Source organism: Phalacrocorax aristotelis, chromosome 13, assembly GCF_949628215.1.
Source record: "Phalacrocorax aristotelis chromosome 13, bGulAri2.1, whole genome shotgun sequence".
NCBI classification, from domain to species: Eukaryota; Metazoa; Chordata; class Aves; order Suliformes; family Phalacrocoracidae; genus Phalacrocorax; species Phalacrocorax aristotelis.
The window spans coordinates 8806617-8833453 of record NC_134288.1 but is presented as its reverse complement, the minus strand read 5'-3'; the positions used below and the strand labels follow the sequence as shown (position 1 = coordinate 8833453).

Genomic DNA, 26837 nt, shown 5'->3' with positions numbered 1-26837 from the left:
AGTCCCCCCAATGGGTCAGTCTGCTGTGCTTCTCTCATCACTGGGGCCAGCTGGTTGTGGATTGTAGTGGATCATATGCTCAATCTAACAGGGGCAGCAACTGCCAGAGACCAATAAAAAAAATGGTGACAGGGTATAGAGAGCAGTTTACACAGACCAGCAGCTAATGCCAACAACCTGCACCAGAGCGAGAGCACCTGGCACCATCCCAAGGAGGTGCCAGCTGCCACTGCAAGGCAGCCATAGCACCTAGGCCTGTTCAGCATAGCCCCTCGCCAGCTCTCACACAGGTGCTGCCAGGAGCCATTGCCTCCTGCATGGAGCAAAGAGTTGGCCTTGGGCATGGAAGAGAGGGCTCTGAGCACCTGGTGCTTCTCTGGATGCTGCAGACAGGACTACAAACTGAACAACCCTTCCTGAGCATGGAAAGGCCCCTGCAGCCCCCTCATCTGTCAGGGTGTGACTGGAGCACAGCTGAAGCACAAAGAGCCCTATCATAGGCAGACCGCGCTAGCAAGAGCCTGGAAGAGCTCCGGCTCTGGGGAGACAGCGTGACACGGAAAGGCTCAGAGAGAGACAGAGCACAGGGAGGAATGGAGCAGGACCTCTGCCTGTGTCTTGAAAGTGTCTTTTGCTGTTTGCCTTGGATTCTGAAGGTCTTCTGGGACTGCAAAGGGTGAGCCCAAACTCCAGAGACAATGGCTTGGCAGCAGGATAGTTGCTGTGACATGCCCACAAATGTGGCAGGAAGAGGGAATTCAGGCATTACGGGACTGTTAAACATATTGCATCATGATGAGGTTTTAGTTTTTTCTTTTAATAATATGCGTATTGCAAGTTGTTATGAAGACACGAAAGGAGCGTGCCATGCTGTCCATAAGACAACCTGCTTTACGATGCTAAAATATAAACTTATAAAGTATTTTTTTGCAAAGCAAGTTAAATGTATGAGAATTCTACTGATTTACTGAAACAGGAGATGTGCAGGGTAGAAAAAAATGACTCTTCCAGGTTCCTATTTACATCCACAAAAGGATCTATATTCAAATAACTCTAAGAGTAGGTCACTGGCATTCTCACAGAGGTTGAGAGGCTGAAAGTAAGGCTAAAACATAAAGAGGCCCTCTTAATCAGCAGAGAGCACAGAAATTATATGGACGTGCTTTAAAACATCAGGCACTTCTTCAAAATCCCCAGGCAAAAATTTGAGCCCAAAAATCCATTTTGCAAAGCCATCAACTGGGGTGAAGTGGGGCTGAGCTGTTGCATAGCTGCCCGCAGGTGAAAAAGTGCTGCGAGGCAGTGCTCTTGGCACAGGGCGCTGTCCCGTGAGGACCTCAGTGCACTATACCTGGTAGGTGCTTAGATGCAGATCTTAAACCCAGACATTGATAAGGCATCCAATTCTTTCGCTGTTGTTGCTGCTGCTGCTGTTGCTTTGTTTTCAATAGCTGCAGCTAAACATTTAACCTTTATGTCGATGGAATGACCTAAACGTGTTCTTCCAGGCTCCTCGGCAGCAAGGCTCTCACAACGAGCAGAGAAATGCCTTTCCCTTCAGCCTGGCAAACCAATACTCTGGGCGGCTGGCAGACTTGCAGGTGTGCCCTGCTCAGAACACGTGGAAGGGTCTCAGAGGTGGGATACACGTATTTCTCCAGATTTCCAGGTCTAACAGAGAGGTGGGCGCAAACCTCCATCTTCTTGGCAAGCAGAGGAGCAGCTCACCATTTGGAAACCGTGTAGCTGTTCCAGCTGGGAGGCTGTCTCTGGCTGTTGCTGCCCCAAGCCTGTGGCTCTGCCGGCAGCTGAAACACTTATTCAGCATCCTAGGGTTTCAGATGGTACAGAAAGAGTTACAGGAAGGAGCAGCAGATTAATCACAAGTTAATATGATCCCATGTTTTTTATTACTCTCTGAGTATTAAATTGATAGCCTGGTACCAAAGGCCAGAAGTGTCACCTCTCAACAAGATGAAATCTATGTAGCCTGTGGACAGGGGAAAGCCACAAGATTTATAAAGGCATCCATAAAATTAACATTTGGATGAACATGTGGAAGAACAGAGACCATGAACTGCAACAGCAGTTTGGCAAATACCTGCCGCCCCTGCATTTAGAGCCCAGCAGACACTGTTGACTGGGTGCATCCTCCTGCATCGATGCCTCGCTGAGCGGGGCCCCAGAGCTGCTCTGTTGCCAGGGAGGGGTTGCCAGGGAGCTTTCAGGAGATTCTGGCATTTTGGTAGTGCCATGGGGAGTAAGCGACAAGGGCAGGAACAGGCCACATCCCAGATCTCTTTGGGGGATCACTCCCTGATCGTAGTGGTGGAAGCATCTTCGCTCAGTTAGGGTTAGACCAGAAAAGAAGGCTCAGACCCTCTCTCCACCCTCAGTTTTCTGCATGGGTCAGCCTGTGCTGTCTGGGCAAGTACTGAATCTGGCAAGGCAATGGGACCTGGGGAACATGCTTTTCCACAGATGACAGCTCAGGGAGCCCAAGATATGTACTGTCACACCAGGAGCCATGAAACGGTGACCCCAGGCACACCCCTTTGCCCCAGAGACCTGAGAAGACCTTGCCTTGCTCTTGCTGCCCCAGGACTCCATCCCACCACCCAGGTGCCCGAGGACTGTCCCTCAGCACAGCAGACACTGGGCACTCAGCACTCTGGCAGCTTTCAGGGTGCACAGCAAGGTGATTATGTCTGTGTGCACGTCACAGGGTGGGCACAGGGGAAAGGGACAGCTGACGTGGGCCCGTTCAATGTTCTGTTACCAATGCTTGTAGAGTCAGGGTCTTGGCACCTCTGGGCCTCTGCCTTTCCTCTCCACAGTGTGGGCAACACCCTGGCCCTACTGCAGAACTAGGGATACCACATACCTGCTGGGATAGCAGGGTGCTCAGGGCCACACGCTTATCCAGACTGGCTGACCCTGCATTGCACAGCACACACTTCTACACGTAGACACCATGGCATGTCATAACTACATGTGCACTCAGCTGTGTGCCACGCGTGCTGTGCTGCAGGCTCTCACACCTGGCGCACTGCCTCAACACCAAGTGCAAATGGAGCCATTACCACTGCTGCCTGCAGTATGACTGCTTTGCAATTAAAGGAATGAAATGTTTATAGAGGAATAAATCTGTGTTAATGAGGTGAATCCTGCTCCCGCCCTGACAGGCTCTAAAACAAGGCTAGGAACTTGGGGGAAGGGAGAAGGTTCAAATGCGCACTGCTCCCAGCCAGCAGCTAGGCCTGGGAAGGGAAGCGGGGAGGGAAAGGGGAGCAAGCTCAGGCAGCTGGCTGGTTACGCACAGGAGCTACCACTTCTTTGATTTCCCTGTCTGGTTCTCCCCACATGGAGTTAGCAGAAGAGACCAGACCATTGTCAGGCTTGCTCAGGCTCGGGAGGCGTTTGAGCTGTTTCCTTCCCTGGGAAGGGGACTGCACCCGGCTCAAAGATTTAGGATGAGCACAAACGATTCGGACAGCAGTGCTACCATAAAGTGGGGACATGTTGCTTTGGGCCCTTCCACCTTGACAGCCTTTCCAAAAAAGTCCTTTGCTGAAGCTAGCAGCGGGGACTATGCAGGAGGAAATCCCTATGCAGGTCATCCTCGCTCTCCTCTATTCCTCAGAAACACTGCACTAATCCCTGTCGCCTGCCTACACGGGAAACCACGGAGACACAGAATCCAATTAGCTTGAAATCCTGCTCTGGCTCCTGCACAGCATCTCCCTCTGATAGAGCTGTGGAGCTGCAGAGATAAATGGTGCATTAGGATTCCAGTGGGGTCTGGCAGGCAAGGATGGCTTTGGAACTGCAGCATCAGCCCAGGGAACAAGTAGGGCACCAGTGTACCTTTCCCAAGCCTCTCCACCTCTGCCTCATACCAGCTCTTCCTCCTTGCTTGTCCTGCAGCACCACTCCCCAGCTGAGCCTGGCTGCACAAGGTGAAAGCTGAGGACTGGGGCTAGAGCCAGCAGGTCTCCAGGCTGGCTTACCTACCACAGAGCCTTCACTCTTCGCAGGGGGAAGAAAACCTCTTAGGGGCTGAATGGCATCAAAGTCTCTTGGCTGCTGGGGGTGGCCAAGGTGGCAAGAAGTGTAGTGCCAGGGCCCATCTCCTCACCACTGCAAGCCCCCCAGGGCATCTCTGTACCTGGAGGTCCCCTTCAGCACCAGCATGATGCATGTCATCCTCAGCTCCCTTGTCCCTCCTCCAGCAGGGACTGGCCCTGCAGGGCTGGCTCTCCAGAGTGATCTGGGAGGCAAAGCAGGTCCCAACTCCACAAACACAGTGGGGAAATGGATTGAAACAGGTAATCCTCCCCTGGACAGGCTCAGCACAGCTTCTAGCCAGGGCCAAGCAGAGTGCAAGCAGTAACTGCTGCTGACTGTGTGCTACACCCTGGCTGTGCCTGATGGTACCACAGCCATGCCTGCTGTACTCACACTCTTCCTTGCACCCACAGTAAATTACCTGCTTTGCATTTTGCAGCAGTAACTTAACAGTATTAATTCATTGTGTTCTGTCTTTAACAAACACCATTATCATATCACCAGCTAGGATTATGCAAATCCTGCGAAAGGAATTATTTCTCTCCCCAAAGTCACCTTGATTTATCAGTTTTAGTCCAAAATGGAAGAGAAGTTGCTTTGGATAACCTGTAAAACACACGACCACACCCAGGGGGCTGCAATGGCCCCACAGGGCAAAATACACATCCAGGCCAGGCACAGCTGCGCCCAGCTGGGTGGCCCTTCGTATCCACAGGAGACACAGGCAGCTCTGTGCTGGCCCCCACAAAGACCGCTCCTGTGCCAGAGTGCAGGTGGACCTGGACACTAAGGAACCGGGCCCTGGACCAAGAGCTGGGGAAACGACCCCCTTGCAAAATACTTCTGGGGTAACTCCATGGCTCCATTCCCCACACACAGGGCCGTGGGGCAGGTCTGAGGCTGTGAAGAAGCATATGGGGCTGGGAAAAATGAAACTTTCTGAAATTGCGTTAAGGATTGCTCTGTGGCTGCCAGCGGTCTGCCCCCAACCCTGACCCTGCTTTCCAGGCCACCACTTCAGGTTGAGCTTGCATCATGCGTAACAAAGCAGTGTGTCCCCCCATGCAAGTGTGGATGCTGCTAGGGATCAAGAGGCAGATCTGCATCCTACTCCAGGAATTAGCTCTTTAACAGGGTCATCAAATAACATAATGCCTTTGTCCATAATTTCCTTTGCTGCGGAGATAAAGGCTCCCCACCCCTCTGATGAGGCTAGACCTGGCTGCAGTTACCCCTCAGCATGTAAGGAAACACTTGTACAATCAAAGTTCCCATTATTTGTCAGCAATTTGAGTCAGTCCTTCAGCAGAGGGCAAGAACAGGAAGAAGGGAGGACTTCTACCCTTTCAGATGGCAGAGAGCAAGCCCATGCAACCTGAGCAAAGCCTGCTCTCGCAAGAGGAACCAGGCCCTTAGCTAGGGCTTTGCCCTGATGGCCAGCAATTACTTTATGCGTTCCAGCTCAGTGCAGAGGGGCTATTCTGAAAGAGAGTCCTGCTTCAGATTCCATTAACCACGGATGGTAGCCCTGTAAAAGCAGCAAAAAAACTCCCCAGTTAGTCCTGAATATTTTTTATTTTCAAACTCAATGTGTTCTGGCAGATGAAGAATCAAGGGCAGCACCTATGCATTGGAGCAGCACCCACAGCTGCATGTTGGTACATTGAAAAGCCATTGACAGGTGTTCAGTCAGCACCTCTTGTGCTTATGGCTTACACGTAACTCTAACAGAGATGGGAAATTCCTCCAAAAAACATACTGTGACAGAGACAAGGATGAAATCGGGCACTGGCAACCTATGGTAAAATACAGCTCAGTAAAACAGAATTATCCCCAAACCAAAACATGGAAACAAAAACCTTAAAAGAAATCCCTGACACTATGCCTGGACACCCACAGCCAGCATACCCACATCCTTGGCTGTGGTCTGCAGTCTGCACAGTGAGAAAGCTTTCAGTCCGTGTTCAGCCTAACCTGCTTTGGGCCCGGGGAGCGGTGAACTGCCTAGGCTCTGTGGGGACACCTGGAGCCAACACAGAGCTGGGTACAGGCTGACTGGTGCTTGTGGTGTGGGACATTTCAAACCATGAACAGACCTATGAGGAAGAACTGAAAGAGCCACCTTGGCCATCCCAGGACAGAGCCTGAGCACTGATGGAGATGCTTCCAGCTAACAGAGCAAAGACCTAGGGTTCAGGCTGCTCCTAGTCTTATGGAGTCATTCTCATTCCTGCTCTGATGTGTTCAACCTGGTGTCTCCTTGATCTGTTCCAGCTACCCTTACCTTTCCCTCTGCCTCCCCCCTGCCCTGCCCCCAGCTCTCGTTTCTAGTTGTGTCTGATATCTTCTGATAGCTTCACACCTTCACTCATGCTGCCCTAAACTGGGCTGTGGCAGGCTACTACTGTCCTTGCAAGGTGAGAGGGAAGCTTGGAAAGAGGGACTACACCCTCCTGGCCTTAAGCAACCAAAGGATGAATCTTCCCAGAGGTAGCCAGTCCTGCCCACCTTCCAGCTGGGACAGTCCCTCTCCACAGACACGCACCCTCTCGGAGGCAGGCTCTGCTCTGCTGCGGATGGGGACAAGGGAGGCTGGAGGCTGGGAAGGTGGGTGTAATGCTGGAGCACAGGAGAAATGCAGTGGCAGAGAGAAAAACAGGGAAGGCAATTCAATTTTCAGAGGCTGTCCCACCAATTCAGCTCAGAGAGACGATAAGAAACCCATTTCCAGCGATAGGCACCCTAATCCCCAGCCATCCTGCATTTCCATTTCCGAGAGGCGCTATTTCCAACAGGGAGGCATTTTCCCATCTAGGTTTGCTAGAAGGGACAGCAATGGATTAAATACCAATTTTTCCAGCACTGTTTAACTCCTTCTGTGCCTACTCCTGCCACTTATGCAAGCACTGGAGGTACAGGGTAGTGGAATGGCTGCTGCACTGTGCCTTGGAGCAGGAGAACAGAGCTAGGGGCCTCTTTTCCCAGTGGCCTGCAGCCTGAAGAGAGAGGGAAAAGGGGAAAAACTAAAATGCATCAGCAGTGCAGGCAGAGCAGCTTAGATCAGGAATTTATTAGAGCTCAAGGCAGGACTTAGACTCACACTGTAGGACAAAAGCCATGCAGCAAAGCTTACATCCAGTGTTAAAACCATTATACAGGTCCAAAGTGCTGTAAGACTGACTTAAAACTACATTTGCAAGAACACAGGCACACAGAGAAAGAAGGAAGCAAGCCATGCCCCCCACATGCCCCACATCTCCACAGTTTAAGCATTGTGGTGCAGGTGCAGCCTTTGCCTCCAGGTTACTGGGGAGAAGAAAGGCAAAAGCAGCACAGACCCAGCAAAGAGTCCATTAGTTGAAGATGGACTGACTGGCACGGAAACACATACAGATAAGTGATAAATAACTCACTGTCTTCAGGATGACCATTCTCAGCACTGGACAACAGCTGCCATCTCAAACAAGTTGTGTCTTCCCCATTGCTGTATGCTGGGGTTGCTCAGGGCCAGCCTCCCCAAGGATTGCTGGTGACTGTTCCCAGCAGTCCTGGACCTCACTATGAGCAATGGCTATCTTACAAGAGCCACCAGCATCAAGAAAGACTTCTCCTGCCGCTGGGAAGCTGCTAAGCTATAGCATTTCTTGGATGCCAGCACAGTCTTTCCCCAGATGCCTGTAGCCAGCCCTCTGCACTTCTGCCACCCATTCCAGCCTTCTTCCTTGTTCCACTGCCCGCACTCTGAGCTGAGGATCTCCATTTATCCCCATTTCCCAATGTAAGGGCTCCTACCCACTATCTGAATCAGTCTTTCAGGCAGCTGAAGGGCCCGAGACTCCTAGCGGTGCTTCTGTAGCACAACTGATTGTCCTGGCTTTGGCACCCCAAACAGCAGCTCCCTCTGCCCTCCCAGACATCAGGCATAAAAGTCTCCCCACAGAGCAGAAATAAAGCCCAAGTGTTCTGCCTTAGCCCCTCCAAACCCTTCTCTTGACCCCTGTGAGGAACTGAACCAGGGAGTTTTGTTGGAAAGGGAGCCCCAGACAGCTGTTGCCTCACAAACTGATAATGCCCCTGGTGCAAAGCTTGTGAGAGGGAGCACTAGTTGCTCTGCTCTCCACATGGCTCCAGCACCAACCACAACTGCCCATTCATCACCCACTAAACAAATGGAAATTTAAGGGCTCATGGCTCTAAAACACAGAAAACAATTCCCTGTGCATTTTAACGGTGCTGTAAGTTATTGGATCAGAAATGATGAATGGCAGCAGGAGGTGGCTGAGCCCAACACACAGGGGAGTGCTGACGCAGGGGAAGCCAAAGAGAGATGTATAGCTGAGAGTCTGGGAAAGCTCCCAGGATTGTTGTTGCATGGGGCTGGGAGAACACCACCATCTACACGAATTCCCTCCCATACCTTGCTAGCCCACCATTCAGTGAAGGACTTGTAGTAGAGGCTTCTGTAAGAAACATCCACATGAAAAAGAATAGGGTTGAGCACCGTGCCAGCTATGCCTGCTCTCTGTGCTCCTGAGAGGCACACCATTACGCTTCCCATGCAGCCCTTGCTGGTGGTTTTGCAGATCCAAGGCACACGCAAGAAATGCAAAAGCTTCATCCCTGGGGGAAGAGGAACACCTGGTGGAAAGACAGAGAGTAAACATGAGCATTACCGCTCCTCCCCCATGTAATCTCCCAGCTCTGGAGTTTGAGCTGCATTCAGCAGTAATTGAAACCAGGCTCTTTAACACAGGTGCCAATTACTGCCTGTTAATGCAAGGAGCTCTGATAGACAAAGCAATTACCCAGCTCTGCTATGCTGGAAAGCATAAGATGAGATGGTAATGCTACTTATGCTAGCGTGGGTCTTGTAGGACAGCTCTGTGCCCCAGCAACCCTTCTTGCAGTGCTAGACTGGGCAAGTTCTTGCACTCATGCCCTCTAGCTGCATACCCCCTGCACCTTCACATGAGCCAGCAATGTGCCCTTGCTGCAAAGAAGGGTAACGACACCCTGGGGTGCACCAGGTGAAGTATTGCCAGCAGGTCGAGGGAGGTGGTCCTTGCCCTTTATTCAGCACTGGTGAGGCCACGCCTGGAGTGCTGTACCCAGTGCTGGGCTCAGCAGTACAAGAGACATGGACGTACTGGAGAGCACAAAGATTATGAAAGGACTGTAGCACCTCACACAGGAGGAAAGGCTGACAGAGCCGGGACTGTTCCGCCTGCAGAAGAGAAGGGGCAGGGGCAGGGGAGGGAATTTGTTGATGTATAGAAATACCTGAAGGGAGGGTGGAAAAAGGATGGAGCCAGGCTCTTCTCAGTGGTGCCCAGTGACGGGACCGGAGGCCATGGGCACAGATGGAAACACGGGAGGTTCCCTCTGAACACCAGGAAACACTTTTTCACTGTGAGAGTGACCGAGCACTGGCACAGGTTGCCCAGAGAGATTGTGGAGTCTCCATCCTTGTTGATACTCCAAAGCTGTCTGGATGTGCTCTTGGGCAACCAGCTCTAGGTGGCCCTGCTTGAGCAGGGGGTTGGACAAGACGACCTCCAGAGACCCCTTCCAACCTCAGCCATTCTATGATTGTGATCTCTAACCATCCACATCCCTTGTTTTCTGTGCCCAGTTTCTCTGCACATTTTGGCTAGCTGCCTTCCCCTGTCTTCTCTGCTCAAAGTGCCCCTTTGCCTTCTGGGCATGATGTGGCAGTGAGGAAGGTGGCTGATCCAGGGGTTGTGTCATGATGATAGGAAGAGGACAATGGTAGGTGCAATTCACAGCAAAAACCCACTGCTTCTTGGTCTTTTAATCCTCCAGTAACTGCTGACCTGCAAGGACAGTGCCTTGGGAGAATCTCAGTGGGCGATGACAAGAGGGTTGACCTACCTGGGCCAGCATCAAGTAGAGGACAAATTAGTCTTTCGTGGGACCACATCAGAGTCGTTTTTACTCTACAGAGAGCACCCTTTGCCTCCTGTACACCCTCAGCAGGGGATATGCTGGTAGTAAGCTCAAAGACATGGATGGGGAGCAACAAGTGGGAACAGACCGGCAAGGTTCCTCCCTGCATAGTGCTGTGAGTCAGATATCGTGCCCACATCTCTAAAATTATTTTGAAAAAAAATGGAGAATGTGCAGAATAATTACAAATGTGATTTGGAGGCTGGAGAAAACACTTGCCAGGGACCGAATGAAAAAGTTCAGTCTGTTATCTCACCAAAAAGGGAGCCTGAGAGGTGATTTGATTATAAGCACAGAGAAGAAAAACTTGGTGTGAAAGAGCTCTTTAACTTTATTAGTAAAGGAGTCTGGAGCTTATAGTCAAGAGAAGTGTAAATAGGAAACATGGCACTGGGCCATGCTACCTGAGAAGTGCCATCTGCTCTGCCTCCTTGCATCCTCCACCCTGTCATGGAAAACGCATCAGCTGAAAGACACTGGGTTCATTACAGGCAAACAGAATAACGGTATTTCTTACTTGGAGTTACACAGGGGCCCTAGATAAATGAATGGTCACTTCAGGCCTTAAAAAATATATGAAACTGTGGGCACAAGCTACAGACAGTACTGCATAAGGAGGTATCCTGCAGCAAACAGGGAGCTTCCCTGCGTGATGTCCCCACGTGACTGGACTGCAGCAGGAACAAGCCCAGGCACTTGGGGCAGACCCAGGAACGGCAGTGCTTCCCAGTTTGGGCCTGCCTCTGTCCAAACCCAGAACAGGCAGCACTACGACATGGCATGGCTGGTGGCTTGGCTAGGGTCACCCCTGCCTGTGGCAATGCCTCCCCCTTCCCTGTGAGGCTGGTGCAAGGAGAGATATGAAAAATATTGCCCCAAGCCCTCCCCATGCGTGCTCTTTTCTCACTGCACTGTCCCTGCTGCCCACACCAAAGTCCATTGGACTGACGGTGCATAACTGCCCCCCTTGGCCACACCTGTGGCTGGGAAGTGCAGCTGCAGCTTCTCATCCAAGTATGACTGGACAAGCGAGGCTGCTGAATGAATCAAAGAAAACAGATGTACAGGAGCTACAAAGGGAATTCAACCCCACCCTGCAGATGTGGGGTCAGATGCTGTGACTACTGAGGGAGGCACTGGCAAGTTAAGGACAAGTGCCTGGGGAGGGACAGGGCATGTGGAGAGAACTTTAGCAGCATCAGAAGGAAGTCAAAGACCTGCGTTCCAGGGCAGAAGCTGTGCTTGGTTTGCAGGATTCATTCTCCCACAGGAAATTGCTCTCGCAGACAGTGCTGGGCAAAAGCAGTATCTATCTCCACAGGATACGCAGAGGCCAAGAAGAGGTTCAGGACCTGCTGTACCTAACCCAAAACTTGGGAGTAGTCCCTGCCTGCAGAGCTTACTAGCAAGACCAGCCTGCACCTGTCTCACACCCTGGGCAACCAACCATCAGCCCTGCTGGCACAGCGACAGAGCAGCATGCTGTATGGTCTTGCAGCCAAGCCCTCCTGTTTCAGTCCTGGCTCCAATGTCACCAGCCCTAGCTTACCAAATTTGCAAGTCAAATCCTCCAAAACCGCACGAAGCTTCTAAAACCATGCCCATTTTCCTTCCTCCCCAGGGGGCTTAGAGCTTTCAAGATCATTGGGATCTCTGGTCCCTGCTTTTCCCCACAACCTGGGCTCTACAGCCCAGGATCTTCATCCCTGATCTACCTCAAAGATGAGACTCTTTGTGGATACCAAACTCCAGCACCTGGGGTTTGGATGGTATCACTGAAGATTCACAAGCAGGCTGCAGTTCTCCCTGTGGGGGAAACTCCTCTGCAGTGTCTGTGCCAAGGCAGTAGACTAAAACATGTATTGGTGCACTGTAGGGCTCTACCCAAGTGCTTCCAGAATCATGCTTGGCTGTCCCACTCTTCATCTGAAAAGAACCTGGGCATCTTGGTAGACAGCACATTGAACATTGTGTGCGCTGGCAGTAAAAGCAGCTAGCAGCATCCTACACTGTATTAGAGGAACACATCCAGTAGGTGAAGGGAAGTGACTATCCTTTTATAGCAGTACTTGTTAGTCCCCATGAAGTAATACTGCATGCAGTTTCCGCAGCCAATACAGGAAAGACATGAATAAAGTAGTGGGAGTTCAGTGAAGAACCACCAAGGTCCTCAAGGCTTGAAGCACTTGTCATGTAGGGAAAGGCAGAGAGAGGGAAGCTTCTTCATCTTGGAGAAGAGATGATTTGAGGGGAACCTCATAGCAATCTTCCAGTACCTACGAGGAAATTATGTGAGAAGACAGTGCCAGGCTCTTATCAGTGGTGCTCAGTGGGAGGATGAGATACAATGGGCATAACTATAAAGACATGTTCAGACCAGATAAGGAAAAACCTCTTCCTCATGAGGACAGTCAAGCATTGAACCAAGGGTCCAGAGAGGCTACGCAGTCTCCCACCTTGGAGGTTTTCAAGACTTGCTTGGATGAAGCCCTGAGCAACCTGGTCTGATCTCATAGTTGACCCTGCCTGCATAGAGTACTGATGAGGTCCCTTCCCATTTGAATTATCCTGTGATCTCCAGCTCGGCACAGGAGGAGAGTGAGTCTCTTAGCTCCAAACTCACAGGGCAGGATGAGGCGAAGTATCAGCTGCTTGCATCAGCTACAAGGTCCCCTCCCAGCACGCGCTTTACTGCCTTTCCAACCCTGCCGTTCAGGACAGCTGAACACTTGCTTCTGCACTCCCATACTTTCAGAGTCCAGGGAGCTCCTGCTTGGCCAAGGCTGATCCATCTCATCTTCTGACACTGGGAGAATTCAAGGCTGCAAGCAAAGTGCTGTGCAGCACAGTCTCCAACACCTGGCACCAGCTCCACCTTATTCTCCCTGGGGAGTTCCACTGAAGACCTTTAACATCTGGAAACAAAGCAGCAGCTCCACAGGACAACGGACATAGCACCTTCCAGCTTCCTTTATACAGTGAATTATGTCCATGTGGCAGGTGGGTCTGCCTTGTGCAGGGTGGTGGAGGAGGTGCTGAAACATGGAGGTAGAAGAATTACTAGGCTGAGACCAGGAGAGCAGCTCTTAGCATGTTCATGATGATGGCTCCAATTAGTGCAATTACAGGGCTTGGCTGCATCTTCCTCCTTGTGATTTTCATTAACAATTGCATGGTCAATTCTGCTATTTTTCACTGGGCAAGCAGCCAGAAGCTGGCAGCAGCCTCTGCTCCTGGCAAGGTCCAGAGGAAGGGCAGGTACAGACTGCTCCCCTGGGAGGCCAGGCTGGCAACAAAGGCCAGGCCCAGCCAGGCGTTCAGAGATTGTAGCTCCTGGCAACAAGACAACCGTTTGGGAGAAAGGAGCTGAGTGGCACAGCTACCTGTCCTGTTGGAAGAGCACACTCCTCACAGGAGGCTTAACTGCACTCTGCACAGCTGGTCCCTCAGCAGAAAATACCATCACAAACACCATCACTCTCCTAAGTCCCAGACACCGCTCAGTTTTGGCTGTATCACCTTTCCTAATGCAAAGCAAGACAAACAGTTCACCCCCCAAAATATGACTCCACAAGCAACCGCAGGACACAGACCTCTCAGTTCAGCATGACTACAGAAAAGTGAGCCATTTCCAAGTACAGGGTGCAGACTAGGAGCAAAGGTTCTTTCAACTTCCTTGGACTGCAGACACCCAAGGCTGTGAACATCAAAACCTGCATACCCCGATGGTGGAAAAAAAAAAAAAAACAACAAAAGAGCCTCAATCCAGAAGCAGGGGTATAGAATGAGGGGCAATTATTTGCCACAGCAAAGATAGCAGATGAATGTGAGCGCTTTACAGCCCCAAGTTGGGTGGTAACCAGCTTTCCAGCCATCTGTACCCTGAGGTCCCCTTTCCCCACCTCACTAGGCACCAACCACAAATCACGTAATAAAAACTACAGAGATATTCAGCTGAAACAAGAAGTGACGCACAGCTTGAGGCAGACCTACTGCTGGCCACCAGGCCTCATGTTGCTGCTTTACCTTGCTATTCCTGCGCGTTTTGGAGCCAGGCTGACTTTCCCACAGTAAGCTTGCTGATGATACCTTGTTTGCTGGGCAGAGGACTGGAGGAGTGCAGAGGGGTTTGCAGGGACACTTTCTCCTTGCCCTCAGGATGTTTACTGCATTGAAATTTCAGCAGGAAGCCAAGCATCTGTTCTTCAAATAAAGAGGTCTCCCAGGGGAATGGGTAGGGGCTGCAAAATCAGCACACTGTAAACACCTGGTCTTACAGGCAAGAACAGAGTTTGCGGAAGGAGTGCAGCACCTCTGAGATTCATTCAGCTTTGCTTCTGCTGGTTAATTAGTTCAAACACCATCAATATTCAATCACAGCCCTCTATTTCCTGTGTACAGCTGTGCGTCAGTGTGAGTGTGTGGGCCTGCACAGATGGGGGAGGGCCTGCACGGTACGAACATACGTGTGTGTGCTCCCCCCAGCAAAGGGGCTCGTGTCTCTGTGCTGCTGCATGCACATGTGGGTCTCCCCAGCACTGCAGTGCTCAAGAGCGGTTCCAGCATGTTCAGCCTTCACGCTCTTCCTTTGAGGAAGAGGGGCAGAACCAAACTGTGCCACACAACGATTGAATGTACAGAAAACTACTTCTCCCATCCCCTGACTCAGGGCTCATTAGAAAACAGTCTGCATGACCAATGAGCTTCATCACTCCTCTTGGAAGACCACAGAGACCCCACTGTGGCAGAGACAAAGGGACCTCTTAAAGGCAGGAGACCTCACAGTCCTGTGCCTGCACACAGGGCTAGGTTTACCCAGTTTTACAATCCCAAGCCCACTGCATTGATCCAAATCTGAAACAGCTTCAGCAATGACAAGAGGCCTTGACTACCTCTGTACAAGGCCAAAAAGCTGCACGCCACCCAGGGTTATTTCCAGAGGCAAACAGGATCCTACTGGTACTCCCAGCTCCAACTCCCCACTACCACCCCCTCCGTACTTCTATCCTGTCTCCTCAGCAGACTCCAACCCCACCTCTTCATGCCTAGAGTCCGCACTTCGCTGCTATCACTGCAAGATTGTGCATTCTCATTTTCTTTGTGCCATTGCTGCAGCACTCCTGAGTCCTTTAAGTCCTTCATCCTTGCCTCTTTTTCTGTTCCTGGCATTTTCAATGCACAGTAGGGTTTTTTACTTATATGAAAGAGGGTGGGGGCAGGGGTTCTTTCTCCCTTTCATTTAGTGCCCATTCAAGTGAGATGGGCAGTGTTCAAGAGACAAGCTGTGCTGCTTCTTTATCACTGTGCTGCACTACCCTGCACCAGCATACAGTCCCACCTCTCCTGAGCTTGCCCACAACTCTGCCATATTCCCTAGAAGCCACCCAGAACCCTAGTCCTCCTCCTGAGTGAGACCACATCCAGGTGCAGGGTGGCTCAGCTTGAAGGTAGGACTACAATTTCAGCAAAAGTGAGAATGAGGCCCACCAACTTCCTCTATAGCCCTGTTCCAGGAATCAACCCTAGGAAGTAGGTAGTGAACTCTCACCTAGGACCCATCACCTCAATCCCTGAGGGGTTCTGGGGAGGGGAGCCAAGGAACATGTGGACAGAAAGAAGTGCCACACCATGCCCCACTGGAGTTGCCTAGAGAGGAACACTGCCATTTTGCCAAAGAATCACAAAGCTTTTACTCCTTCCTTCTTGCCAGTTCCTGCATTTGCTTTGGTCATCAATCTCCTACACTAAACTTGCTGCTTGCACTGGCTGACCCTGCAAAATCAGGTACACCTAACTGCAAGCAATCAAGATTTGCTCTGAGAGCTTCAGGGTATCCAGTGTACCAAGATTTCTCAAGCTCTCAGGGCGTTAGAGTCCCAGGAAGGGGGCACTCAGGAGAGCATCAGGCCCTTTGAACGGAAGAGCATCCCCATCAGCTTTATGGTGGATTCAAACGGGCTCTCCTGAGGCTCTCCATACAGCCAGTGCTTCCACTTTATTTCTAAAACATTTCTCTCTGAGAGTTAGTTCTAAAGCAGCCAAGAACAGAGTGCTCTGCTCTGCACCATAGGACAATCTCCACCAGAAGTCCTCACCAGGTGAGCCTCAGAGCCAACATAGCTGAGGCCCGGTGAAGCTCTGGAGTACAGAGAAGCCTTGCAGACACACCAGTCAGTGAAAGTGAAAGCAGAGTGGAACAAGCAGCAAGGAAGGTCAAGAAGTGACAGGAGAGCATTCACCACAGACACTCTATTCCTAACTTGTTGCTTTTCCAAATGTAGAGAATGGAAATGGTTCTGGAAGACTCTGAGGTGCAACAGATAGGGGAAGAGAGCTGAGAAAAACAGCTCTGGCCAACAGGATGGCTGGGCCTCACTGCTTTAAAATAAATCTTTGTCCATTTCCCAAAGTACCAACACTGCTTCCCCATTTTGTCATCTCTACGCCTCACCTCTGCATGTCCTTTAATCAGAGCCTTGAAATTTGCCAGCGAGAACTGGTCTCAGGTCACTGAGAGTGTTAGAGTTCCACTCACCACAAATCACAGGATTTGCCCATCCTCCATCATGGTGCTCCTGCCCGGGCTGAAGGAGTGACACAGAACAGACAGACAGAGTGGATGTAGGTGAACAAAAGCTGAGCAAGCAGATCTTGAACCAAGAACAGCAACGCTGGCACAGAGGGCTTGGGGAGCGGGGAATATACAGACTGTGCTCCCTCCCTTCCAAAGTTTAGGCTCTCACCAGAAGCTGTTACAAAAGCAAGATAAACCCACAAACAATAGGATCCTTTCATTTTCCTTCTAGGTTTCCCAGGCAACACCAAGCGCTGAACAACAGTTTAGAGTGCAAAAATCCCCTCTGTTTGGTCAGTTAATGGCAGGAAGATGAAGAGACTTAAGCAGAGCTGCTCACTGCTTATTGTTTGGTAACCCCAGTCAGGCACCTGCAGCAATGACATTTATACCCAATACTACCATTTTTAAATGCAAACTTCTATGCTGGAGCTCTGAAACTCCAGTGAAGGAGGTGCATTTCCATTCTTAAATTACAGATCTACAGCTACCCCTGCACACATTGCTGGGAGTGCATGACAGCACCATGAAGGTACGTGCACAGAGATCTCAGCAGGAATGCTCCAGGCTCGAGAAAGCAATTTAGATCCAGGACTGTTGCTCAGAAAAACACAGTGATGCACAGATGCCAGAAGAACCCCCAGACGTGACAGAGAGGCCTCAGCAGACCCTCAAAATCGGTCAAGCTGCATTGTTCCTTATAGGGCTCCAGGAAGATCCTTTCTTCAAAGGGCACGTCCATGTCTTTAATGCATAGATGGGCACATATGTTTAGCATTCCTGCTGGACACATGGTTTTGTTAGCATTCCTGCTTTGGTCACTTGTGGAATGAGGTGCTGAAGGGTGAACAGTGTCTACTCTCACCTCTTTGTAGCATGCTTGTGAGCCTTCACCTCAGAGAGACCTGACTCAAGGCTAGTATGCAGATGGACCTCTGCTTGTCATACAATTCTTGATCTAGCTGTCCAAGTAGAAGGTAAACAGATTCAATGGCTAAATCATATGCAAGGTGACTTGAAGACTCCTAGCACTAGAAGACTAAGAATACTAGAAGACTCCCAAAGCTATCAGTGCTCAAGAATAAATTTCATTTTCCAATTATGCCTACCCAGGGGCTTGTGCCTTCTCCCTCTGATCATTTATCATGCAATTTTTTCTATGCCTCAAATGAGTCCTGAAGATGCTGTGAAACAGCTGCCCCTTCCCACCTTATTCTAGCAAGCCTGACTGACCTAGACCTTGTGATTCTAACATTCTGGAGCTTTGGCCAGCAAGGAACATGCTATCCCAAATGATGTTATTAGATGAGCCATTTCATCTGAATGGTAGGAGTAGTTCTAGCATAAAACAGACAAAAAAGGATTTCAAAGTGGTAGAAAAGCCACATACACATTAAGTTAATCTCCCACAGGTATGCAGGAAAATGTAACTTCTTCAGGTTCCCTATCAGGATATCTGCCCCCAAACAGAATTTTCCAAACAGAACACTTATTTTGAGTCTAAACATCCTTTGGATATGCTGATTCTAAGTTCTATATGTCGGACAGTTTTGCAGGCACCACTCTTCACTGCTAGTTCCTCATATGCAATCCCTTACAGCCTAAGAAGTTTATCATATTTGAGGCAGACCACTATCCATCCTTTATAAATTCTTCTTCCTGAACATCTGCTATTGAACTCATCACCTACATCTAGCAATTAACCTGGTACCCAACACCAATCATTTACAAACATAACACAAAAAAGCTAAAACATCCCTAAATACAGAGATCTAGTTGCTATTTTTTTTTCCTTAAATTGTCTAGAATAGGGAGATCAGATTGTCAGTGTATGTTCTCTCTCTTTCTCTTTATAAAATAATTCAGAAACCAATCCTCAGGAATAAGAAAACCCAAACAAAAGGTTTTTACATTTTAATTACTTTAAAGCACATAACAACTTAAAATCCCAACTCTTAAGTGCAAAGGCAATGGCCCAAATTCCCTGCCCCTGCAAGCTCTTAAGCTCCACCCACAGGGTAGAATGAAAAGATGAAGTAAAAGTTGGAACTGAGATGACAGAAAGCATCAATGCAGTTTTCAGAAACCCTTAGAGCATTCTCTCTCCTGGGATTCCCAAGTCTTGTCACCTCTGCTCCATAAGCCTGTAAAGAAGCGTCCACCATGCTGAGCAGAAGTATTAAACATGACTATTGATATCTGCTGGGGTGGTGGAGCACCTTCATTTTACACTTACTGCAGTAGGAGTAAGCGGGATACTGGGGACACTGAACAGGCAGCTGTTCAGCCACATCATTTCTTCAGTCCAGGACACAGTAGGTTCTTGGTCACAAAGAACTATGTTTACACACAGTCTAATTAACATTTGATTTTGTTTGACACTGGGTCTGCTCTAGCCCTGACTTTCTGATTGAATTTTGGGGATAAAGGCAGAGTCCCGGATTGGTGACAGTACTGCTGCTGCCAGCAGTCCTGCCAGGCAAGACATTTTAAAGAGGAAGTCCCTGCAGGATCTACTGGGTGCTTATGGGAGCTAGGAAGAAACTTCATTCCTGCACTACTCCTGAAAGAAGCTGGGACATAAAAAAAGCGTTGGATGGATGAAGGGAGACAGGAGTGGCACAAACATGGATCCTGCCTGTTCTGCACACAAGCAGTCATAGCATAGTCAACTCTACACCAGTGAGGTTCCTGCAGAAAGAACTACACAGAGAAAAGTAAAATAAAGACTGCAAAACAGCAATGCTTTCCCAGAAGCAGAGGACCTTGTGGATCAGAGTCACAGGCAGGAACTGTTGCATGACCACCTTCAGCAGGTCCCAACCTGCCACTGAGTGAAAAACGTTCCATCCTAGCACTGCACACCCAGAAGAGCAGAAGTACTTCAGCATGAGCTGGATTAGGGCCTCCTTGCTATGTGCTGGTCACAGAAGCACCTGTAGAATACACCCTACCATGGGCCTCCTTGCACCACAAGATCCCTACCTGGATTTGAGGCTGGGGGAAAACTTCTTCCACCACTGAATCTCAAGGAGAAATTAAGTATTGATTATCACCCAGCTGTGCAGAAGGGCTTCTTAAATTCACGGTCAGGAATAGTACAGAGATCCTGTGCCTTTTGGATCTGCCACTAGTATCCTATTTGAATACTAGAAGGAACTAGAATAGGATTCTTCCCAAGCAAGATGAATGATACCCAGTCAGTCTCACAAGCAAACTGGACTGACTACCTGTATCATATGCTGTGGCAAAATCATGAAGCAGTAGACACTTTTACCAGGTTTCTCTTACCTTTATCTCTGAAAAGAACAAAACCTTACTGAACATAGAAACAGACACCTACCTAGCCTCACTGGAAGCAAGCAGCTGGCAGCTTTCCAGGGAAGGGTGCAGAACTGCTTGTCCCAAAAGCTGTTCTGAGCACACCTCACTGTAGTGAATGACTATGTCATATTTGTTGCCAAAAAAAGTTGTGTCTAGATCAGAAATGTTAAGCATGGACACTAGGTTCTAGGACATCCCCTCTATGTTAAAGAGGAAACGAGACTGGAAGCAACAGACTACAGGGTTCTACGGTTCACAAGCACTTGCATTGGCATAATAAAATTTCATGTTTAAACACCATTTGTGGTGCAAATCCTGGCCTGTGAACAAAGTTGCCTTTACCTTGGATTTACAGAGACCTGGAATCCCAGTCTAAGAGTTTCACAGTAGACGGATGCCCCAGGTTCAGTTCTAGGAGAGCGGAAAATGAAATGCAAAGAGCAGCTGTGGTGTTGCTAAACACAGATCACGTGCAGAAAGCATCACTGCCCCACATCAAGTACAGAGTGTTAGTGCTTGGGGCTCACACCTATCAGTAGGGTAAGCAGGGTGAATCCTGTTGGAAGCATTACAAGTCCCAGCTACTGGAAAATCCAGATAGGGACAGACCAAGCCATTCTCAGCTCCAGGCATCCTACTTGGTGCACAAGAGCCCTTGGTGTACCAGCCTGGCCTGGAACTGCTGGTTCAGTAGCTTTACATGAGGTAGTTGCACCACCTGCTGTCTGCTCTGAAGCAAGTTACCAGTGTCTAATAGAACATCATTAAAGATGATCATTAACAAAAGTTTTCTTCTTCAGAACTACTTGGAATAATCTCCCCAGGGAAGTGGTGGATTCCCCAACAATGGACACTTTTGAGATTCAGCTGGACAGGGTGCTGGGCCATCTTGTCTAGACTGTGCTTTTGCCAATAAAGGTTCAACCAGGTGATCCTTGAGGTCCTTTCCAACCTGGTATTCTATGATTCTACGGTTCAGTTTTTTGCAGGACATGCTCTTGATTAAAGTCATCAAGAACAACTTCATATCTGAAAATGATGAAGCAGGATCAACAGAGGGCCAGTCTAGTCAAAATGGTTCAGGTTCTCAAACAGAATATGAGTGCACTTCAATACCCAGCTCTTCTCAGGAGAAAGACAGCACTGTTATCCCTCTGGAAGCTCTCTAGTTATTTCCACTCCAAAAACTCCAAAAGCTAGCATCAAACAGAATTTTCAAAGAGGCAAAAAATCTGCCATGCAAAAAACCAGCCACCTGCCCAACACTACCTGCGGCTTAGCAGAAAGCAAAAAGACACATCTTAAGTCCTGCACCATTCCCCTTTCCTGGACAAGGCTGCAGCCCTAACTGATCAAATCCAATGGGGCAAAGAGATAAGATTCCTACAAAAAGCCACAATACCAAAATTCGTCTTAGGATATGGTGTCTTGTTCACACATGAAGGCAAACAAGTCAGTATGATCTCCTGGCTGGCACAGTATGACAGGTTGCAGGAAGATCCCCCTAGTCCTAGAGATGAAGGACCCTGTTCACAGGTAAGTATTTTGTGTGCCAGGCCTCAAAAATAATTGGGCATGCAGTGACAGGGTCAGTGTGGGTCTAAAAGGAAAGGAGTTCAGAAGACAAATGACCTCTGCTTGATGAAGTGTAGGTGCATAATGTGCAGACAAAAGGGAATCAGAAAAACAGTTTATTTAAAAAAACAAAAAACGCCCCCCTCAAATACCCACATACTTTCTGATAAGCTTATTGCTCAAGCTAGATCTCCTGTGGCATCGTTCTCCCCTTGGCCTGTAGGGTCAGAAGTACTCATGCATCCCTGTCCTTCCCCCAGCCAATTCATTTGGCTATGTTCAATTGGTCCTCTTCTCACTATGCACACAGAACATGGAGGTCACCAGGCACAGAGGCTCCTTCTCACTGGGACAAATCTATGTATTTATATATAGTCATTCGCTCCCTCCAAGTTGGGAGTTCCTACTTAGCAGGACCGTAACAAAATTATGGGAAGGTATATCTACCTTCTCTTTTGATGCCAAAGCCTAAACACCACTAAAATCATCCCTGAAACACTCAGCCTGCAGGTCCAGACATGTCCACATTCTACAGCTCATGGTCTACACTCTCAATATACAGCCTTTGGGATTCCCTAACAAACTTTCTATAGGATTTCCCAGTCTCACCACACTGTTCTACTTCCACTGAACCAGGGCTCATCTTCCAAGTTCGCTCTCTGTGAAAGGGATATTGCCTGTTTCTTGTGCAGCATCTACAGATCCACACTGTAGCAGAACAGCAGGACTCTCACCAGGCCCTGGCTCTCCTTTGGGTGGCCACAGACAGAGATTCTTGGACCCTCCTAGACAGCTGTCAGGCAGGTTTGGTAAGAACCGAGCAGGGGGCTTTGTGCTTCATGTTCAGTGTTGTGGGGTTTCAACATCCTCTTCCTCCTCCTCACCATGTCCAGTGTGGCGCAGCAGCAACTCCAGGTCAGGGTCGGAGCTGGCCTCTTTGTGTAGCATCAGTGCTTTTTCACCTGCATGCAGACAGCCCATTTAGTGACAAACTCACTAGAAAACCCATCAAACCTGGCGTTGGCAAGGAGCTGGAACTAGACACAGCTCCTAGTGACGCTATGAGAATGCCTATACAGAAAGAGAAGGGGATTTAAAACAGAATCACCTTTGGAATTCATGGCTTTGAGAATGACATGAAGGGAGATTCCTGACAGACAGACAGCAAAGCCCAGCCAGTTCAAAAGACTGAGGCGGTCTCCCAGCAAACGTGTGGCGAGGAATAAAATGCAGATTTCCTGTGGAAACAAAAAACATGACAAGTGGCAGGGCAGGACCTGAAGAGATATGCATGAGATGTTTCACAGCTCAAGCCTAGATCAAGATGCCGGACTGCTAACTTCCATCAGCACATTCTTCCATGTCCAGAGTTCTAAAAACAGTTTCTAGAAACAGAATGACCTGTTAAACTGGGATGTGGGATTTTAAGTCCTCTGCATAGCTGGGCTATATGGGAATCCTGTGACTTCTGGATCAGACAAATTTCAGATGTCACCATTCAGCTCGAAAGCATGTGTGCTGGATTCCTCAAAGGTGGGGAGAATGTGCCAAACTAGCTCAAACCAGTCATTTGTTCATATCCAGGTCTGATGCAAGAGCATGCCCTTCTCACCCCTTCTCCCTCCCGCACCATCCATTGCTCACGAGGTCCATGTGTTTTAGTCTATCCCAGATCCCACCAAACTTTGGGCCTTAATGCTGTTTTTTACAGAACAGCCACTAGTCTCTGCTCCTTGCTGTCAGGGACCAAGGGACTTCACTGCAGAGACTGCAAGGCAAAGCATCAAGCTCCTGTGCAAGGAGAATGAGAGTAATGGGATGATTTCTAAGGCTCTAAGAAAGTTCCCACCACATGAGGCCCATTAGGGATTAACCAGTACTTGCCTTCTAGTATTAGCCCAGGAACCATGCCTTACCTTAAAAATGCCAGCAATGGAAAGGGTGAGGCTAGATGTTCTGGAAACCAAGAGGAACTCAGAAAAGCCTAGACCAAAGGCAAGAATTCCACCCAAGAACAGCTTCCCTACCAGAGAGAACAGCATTCCTGCTTCATGGAAACGGAAGAGCTTCTCTGATATGGACAAAGGCAGGCCTAGGAACAAGACAGTGAGTAGCAAAGTACCTTTCCCAACTCCCACTCACAACAAGATGGGGGTGGGCTGCTCATTCCAGTGTCAGGAGGATGTGGAGCCAATTCTTCACAGCCCTTACTCCTGGTAAGGAAGTGTGGCAGGCTACTATTCCTACACTCTTTAATGCTCTGCCAGCATAAGGTGTATCTGGGTCCTTGTAATTCCAGGTCTCTAACTACTTTGTAACGTTCATAGCTGTTCACTTATCTAAATGAATCATCTCAAACAAAAAACTGCTAGGCAATCTCCCCAACCACTCTATAAAGCTATCCCTGCTTTCTCTAATTAACTCACGCACCCTCAAACACCACAAAGAGCGGAAAGAGCCCCAGGAACATGAGCGGCTGCAGGTGAAACATGATATCAATGGGGTTCTGGAGCCCTGAAAGAAGAGAATCAATAACAGACCAGGTAGCAACAAGCCAGCCAATAACATAGCTCCTAGAGCCTTTTTTAGTACCATTCCTAGACATACACCTTATTTGTCATGCCCATGCCTATGCTGCTGCAGAGGCCAAGCCACCTTGGGTACCCATTAACAGATAACCCCTGCCCCATGTTTCAAACACCGCCCCTTACACGATATGTTTTGTTTCTGCAGCAAGGGCTACCGCATCCTTATTCCCCTCCCTGTTACCAGCACCACCACCCACTTCCTAACACCCTACATACCCAGGTCAGCCTTCTGCATAAGTATCTGTGTGAGAGTCCAGCGAATACCCCCAAGGAAAGACGCACACAGCACCAGCACAAACCCCTGTGCGTTGAACTGTGTGGACTTGTAGGTGAACATGAAGAGCCCCCCAGCGATGAGCAGAACCACCAGCAGCAATGTCACCCTCTGGATGAGAGCAAACACAAAGTCACTACAGGCTCCTGGAGCTGAACAGAGACAGATACCTCCTCTCTTTCAGATTCATCCACATAACTGCCTTCTTCCTCTACTTACATATTTCTTGTACATACACTGCCTATCTCCCTGGGACTGACCTCCCTCCCTAAAGCATTACGTGGGACCCTTACCACTTCCTCCAGCTTGAAGAGCAGTGAAAAAAGCAGGATGAAGAGAATGGCTGAGGATTTGGTCATCGTGTAGCTGTAAGGACCAAAATACACTGTCAGTCTCCTACAATATAGTCCTTCCCAGAAAAGCATTGTTAGGAACCAGATCACCCACTTCTACATCGCTCCCAGGAAGCTCTCACAAAGCCTGCGTGGCAGCCCCACCAAGCCATACACCCGTTCAAGAAACTGACCCTGACAAAGCGCTTTCTAAACCCCACCACAGGGCTCCCAGAGAAGATGGTGTTTGTACTCACAGGGAGACCGTGACGTATAGGAAGCTCCAGTTACTCAGCCCAATATCCAAGGAAGTTGACAGAGCTAAAGAATCAAAGAAAAAATCCTGAAGTTAACTGTCTTCCACTACATAAAAAAAAAAAACAACACCCAAAACAACCAACCAAAAACCCTGCTACTTGACCGTGAACACAGAGAGCAGAGCAGAGCAGACCCAGAAAAAAAAAACAACCCAAACATTTCCCTCAGGTTAACTCTTCAGTACCAACATAGCTCAGATACCCTCAGCTTTTTACGTTTCTGTCCTGTTCCCTGTGACTTAAGTCGGGCTCAGCACCGTGCTCACTGAGCACACACTATGCAGAAGTGCAGAAATAGCCCTTGCCCTCCCTGTGACCGAAAGCCACCACAGATTTGCATAGTCTTTTTTGAACGTATCAGAGCATGACAACTGTAAGTACAAAGGCCACTGCAAGAAGCCTGAAGAAGCAAGCCTGGCAACAATCCTCGGCGTGCACCCTTAATCCTGGTGCAGCTCTTCTTACAGTCTATTCTCTGCTGGACATAAGCTTCCTACTGCAGGAAACAGTTTTACTGATCCAGAAGCATGCTATGCTGAAAGGTAGTGCTGCTACTGATGTGGAGAAAGTGCTTTTCAAGAAACCACGTGGCATGTTATGTAAGGTATTGCACACCTTGCCAGAAATCTTACGCCAGATGCTGCTCTGTGGGAGACAGTATGACGACGACTGAACCAACGTAATACAGAGCCAAAGAACTGCTGGAGTAGCGAGAGTTCTGTGCTCCGAGTAGGAGCTTTGCTCCTTGGCCTCAGCTACAGCAGTTTTGTGTGTCACGTATGATGAACTTCTGCATCAGAAAGACCAAGTTCTAACCAGAGCAAGCTCCTGAAATAACACAAACACGTGGCTCGATACCAACGTTAAACAGAAAAAGCAACTTGCAGAGACAACTTATGGAGGTACTGCGCAAGATTCGCGCTCCGTGCCACTGGCTTCTTCAGAAAAATACATTCGGTGCGGCCTCTCCGTATTCCAACTAGTTTTTATGACCGATAAATGTGGCACGGCTAAAGCGAAAGGTTTAAGTAGCGCTACCCTGCAGCCGGCGAGGAAGCGCCGGGGCCGCCCGCGGGAGCGATGCCCGCCGCTCCCCGCCTCCGCGCCCGCCCGGGGAGGCGGCAGGGGCCCCGCTGCTGCGGCACCCCCGGCCCCGAAGCCCCCGCCCAGGACCCCGGCCCGGAGCCGCACTCGAACGCGGCCCCTCAAGAGGCCCGAGGGGGCGCCCCCGGCGCGCGGCTCAGCGCCCCGCCGCGGGTCTCGCCGCCGCCCCCGGCCCGCCCCCGCCCGTACCTGCGGGAGCCGCCCGGCGGAGGCAGTCGGCCCAGGACAGCGCTGCCTGCGGCCGCCCCGAGCGGCAGCGCGCCAGGGCGCGGGCGATCGCCGAGAGGCCGAAGATGAAGAGGAGGTGCAGCAGGGTCACGAGCAGCGGGAACGGGAAGCTCTGCGGGACCGACAGCCGCCGTCACCGCCGCTCCCCGCGCGCCGCCGCCCCGCCCCGCCCCGCCGCCCCGCACCTTCATCAGCCACTTGTTGTAGAAGGTGATGCCGATGGAGAAGCCGTAGTAGAGCAGCACCAGCGGCGCCGCCAGCGCCGCCCGCCCCAGCGCCGCGCAGCCCGCCCCCGCCGCCATGCGCCCCGGCCGCCCGCCGCCGGCGCCGCGCCGGGGGAGAGCGGGGAAGGGGAGGGGGTGTGCCTCTGAGGGGCGGGGCCGGAGGAGCGCCGGTGACGTCGCTCGGGGGGGTGTGACGACACTTGGGCCGCGCCGGTGACGTTGCCGCGCAGGGCGGGGCCTAAACGGAAAGAGGCGGCAGCAG

At 50.0% G+C, this 26837-nt stretch overlaps 1 protein-coding gene across 4 annotated transcripts; it reads right to left on the bottom strand.

Annotated features, from left to right (window-relative positions):
- Positions 1-21611: 21611 nt before the first annotated feature.
- SLC35H1 (solute carrier family 35 member H1) lies at positions 21612-26819 on the bottom strand. Of its 4 annotated transcripts, none has more exons than XM_075108879.1 (9): positions 26537-26819; positions 26313-26463; positions 24960-25023; positions 24664-24736; positions 24313-24481; positions 23939-24022; positions 23425-23600; positions 22617-22746; positions 21612-22470 (listed from the first exon to the last, which is right to left on the bottom strand). In XM_075108879.1, the coding sequence occupies exons 1-9, from the start codon at positions 26651-26653 to the stop codon at positions 22352-22354; spliced, it is 1083 nt and encodes a 360-aa protein (XP_074964980.1). In that variant the 5' UTR covers positions 26654-26819; the 3' UTR covers positions 21612-22351. The 4 variants fall into 4 exon arrangements, with proteins under 4 accessions (XP_074964980.1, XP_074964978.1, XP_074964979.1 ...); XM_075108877.1 differs by having other exon boundaries at positions 23536-23600; positions 26537-26739; XM_075108878.1 differs by lacking the exon at positions 23939-24022 and having other exon boundaries at positions 23536-23600; positions 26537-26740.
- Positions 26820-26837: the final 18 nt, after the last annotated feature.